The sequence below is a fragment of the Miscanthus floridulus genome, chromosome 6, assembly GCF_019320115.1.
Source record: "Miscanthus floridulus cultivar M001 chromosome 6, ASM1932011v1, whole genome shotgun sequence".
NCBI lineage: Eukaryota > Viridiplantae > Streptophyta > Magnoliopsida > Poales > Poaceae > Miscanthus > Miscanthus floridulus.
This window is the reverse complement of record NC_089585.1, coordinates 129,088,100-129,090,595: the sequence shown is the minus strand read 5'-3', so window position 1 is coordinate 129,090,595 and position 2,496 is coordinate 129,088,100. Positions and strand designations below refer to the sequence as shown.

General features: G+C 43.5%; 1 protein-coding gene across 1 annotated transcript; it reads right to left on the bottom strand.

The window, feature by feature from the left end:
* Positions 1-292: 292 nt before the first annotated feature.
* On the bottom strand, positions 293-1,198 carry LOC136459580 (norbelladine synthase-like). The gene is made up of 2 exons (XM_066459416.1): positions 954-1,198; positions 293-837 (listed from the first exon to the last, which is right to left on the bottom strand). Exons 1-2 carry the CDS (start codon positions 1,135-1,137, stop codon positions 533-535), a joined length of 489 nt encoding a protein of 162 aa, XP_066315513.1. The 5' UTR covers positions 1,138-1,198; the 3' UTR covers positions 293-532.
* Between the last annotated feature and the right edge of the window lie 1,298 nt (positions 1,199-2,496).

Here is a 2,496-nt window from a genome sequence, read left to right as displayed (position 1 = left end):
ACACATCCATCTTCTACCCCTCCCTTTCTCTCGTTTTACCTACTATTACTGCACTAGTAGATGTTCTAGGATTCATGATTCTATTCAACAGCAAGTATCCGGCTAGATCTATGCTTCTAGTGATCCTATAAGTATTAACAAGAGTCAATGCGGTACTTTAAGACCGACAAATCCAAGTGATTTATTTAACTCAAGATTGATGGTGGTGAATCTTGATTCATGAAAATATCTTGCCATAGCTATAAAACAGTGAATATGGCTGACTAGTGTCATAGACCAAGCCAAACAAAAAGTATCTTGGTTCCGAATTATAAGACGTTTTGGTTCTTTTTGTACATAAATTACTTTTGCTACATATCTAGACATAATATGTATCTAAATGCATAGCAAATGCTATGTAACTAAAAAAAAGTCAAAACGTCTTATAATTTTATATGGAGGGAGTATATTTGAAACACAACCCAAAAGCTCTGAAACTCTAGTTCATTTGTCTCTCATGATAGACTTGAACTCCGCTCTTGAGATTTTTGTTTCAAGAGGTTGCTTGAGGGATGACATTCTTCTCCTTAGCATGCTCGGAAAATTTCTCAGCAGTTGCAGCCAATGGTGCCGTGCTGACCATAGCTTCAAGTTCTGGGTGCGCATCATCAATCTCATACTCGATAGTCGACCTTATCACCGACGAGTTGGGCCCTTTTGAAATTACCTCAAACCGTATCATGTAGGCCAGGAACCCCAGCTTCAGAATGTCGCCATCTATGGCTTCTGCCTCCTTGATAAAGTTGTCGTTGTCAACTTTGATGAACTTCTCCTTGTAACTCTGCAGCCCAGGAATCCCTAGCAAGAGCAGAGTAGAGCAATTAAATGTTGCTACTACTACACTATATGTTAGCATATGCAATATCAAAGATTATGGCAGCCACGTGTCTTTATACAAATAAAGTTTGTCTCACCAGGAGGAAATGTTAGCTGCAAGATGGTACCAACACCGCCGTCGCCGCTGACGAGCTCGACCTTGGCGAGCACGTGCGGGAGCAGCTCCGGCAGGAGCTCCGCGGCGCGGAGCGTGCCGTAGATCGCCCACAGCTCGGAGGCAGGGACGTCGGCCTCGTGATCGTGGACCTTGCTTCCCTTCATTCCTAGTTCCTCGGCCTTTCAGCTGCTGCGGTGTATGTGTTAGGTGAGCGGCCTGTGGAAGCTCCCCGGTGTGCCTGCTGCATATATACAGACAAGCCAGACTATACCGAAAGATATGCTTATCTTTTCTGCTTGGGATCTCCAAGAGCTGATGCGGCCAGACTGAGCAAGGCTGGCATTTGGCTGCATCTGCCCCTCATCAAGACGAACAAAGAGTTATTATTGCCTGATGAGCAGGCCTGAGATATTGATTACCATATCTTTGGCCGCCCTGAGCCGGCCGAAGTCAGTCACTTCTTGTGTAGTCAGTCACTTGGCCGCCCTTATTTGTTTTTTAGCAAGCTTGGCTGGTTTGGGACGACACATTTGTTTGGATACAGTCCGTGTCTGCTCCCTCTCATCATAAATACTCGTCGCAACTGCTTTTTTCTATCGATCTTTAACTTTAACCAGCATTTTGTTCTTATTAAACTGAAGTTGTTATAACCATGATAATACGAAAATGATTTTAATAAAATATAAATATATGTTTCCTATGTTTCTAAATTATTAAATATTTTAGAAACTATTGACAGGCAAAGCTTCAAAATTTTGATTGGATTTTGATCAAAGCATCAAATATTAGTGACCGAGTAGAATATATCATGTTCTCTGTTCTAATTGGTGGGTCCTATTTACTTATTTATTTGAGAAAGATATGTTGTGTCCATCTCTCTGATTAATTGGAGTGTCCTATTTACTTACTTATTTGGAAAAGATAATTTTGTGTCCCTCAAATACGCCGGCAGACGCTTTTGGTGGTGTTCGCTGGTCTGAAGCCGTTCAGCCAGCCGGCTGGTTTTAGGCACGCGGTAATGTTCATCAATCCAGCCGAACAGTGTTTTCTCTCACAACAAATCAGCCGGAACAATGTTTTTCAGCCAAGTTTTAGAGCAGCGAACAGGGCCTTTGTATTTAGTTTTTGCCACTAAACAGACATGTCGCGCCACTTATTATGTATTCGGTCCGTTCCAAATTATAAGTCGCTTTGACTTTTTTGATACATCAATTTGCTATGTACAAACTCGTCCCTTGTTTACGTAGTGAGTCGCCATCTCCAGCTTTAGCTTCATAGTAGGATGGAATGGGCAGCTTCAGCGTAGGGTCATGGTTGCCCGATGAGTTGGAGCCACTCTGACTCGGAGCGATGGTGGGGAGGTCAAGATGCTATAGTGCTGGATGGAGGATGGCATGACTAGCACCGGTCACTTTAGTGTGTGTGTGGTGAGAATGACGTGCGGGCTGACATAGGGTCCCATAGAACATGTCGCTCGGGTGCATGGGGATGAGGCTGAAGTATGGGGATCTAGGGTGCGATGG

Bases quoted from the DNA above. Each gene is read 5' to 3' on its own strand.
- LOC136459580 (XM_066459416.1), bottom strand. From the start codon at position 1,137: ATGAAGGGAAGCAAGGTCCACGATCACGAGGCCGACGTCCCTGCCTCC. The intron at 838-953 runs GTGAGACAAACT...TGCTCTTGCTAG, and splicing joins GCAGCTAACATTTCCTCCTG to GGATTCCTGGGCTGCAGAGT.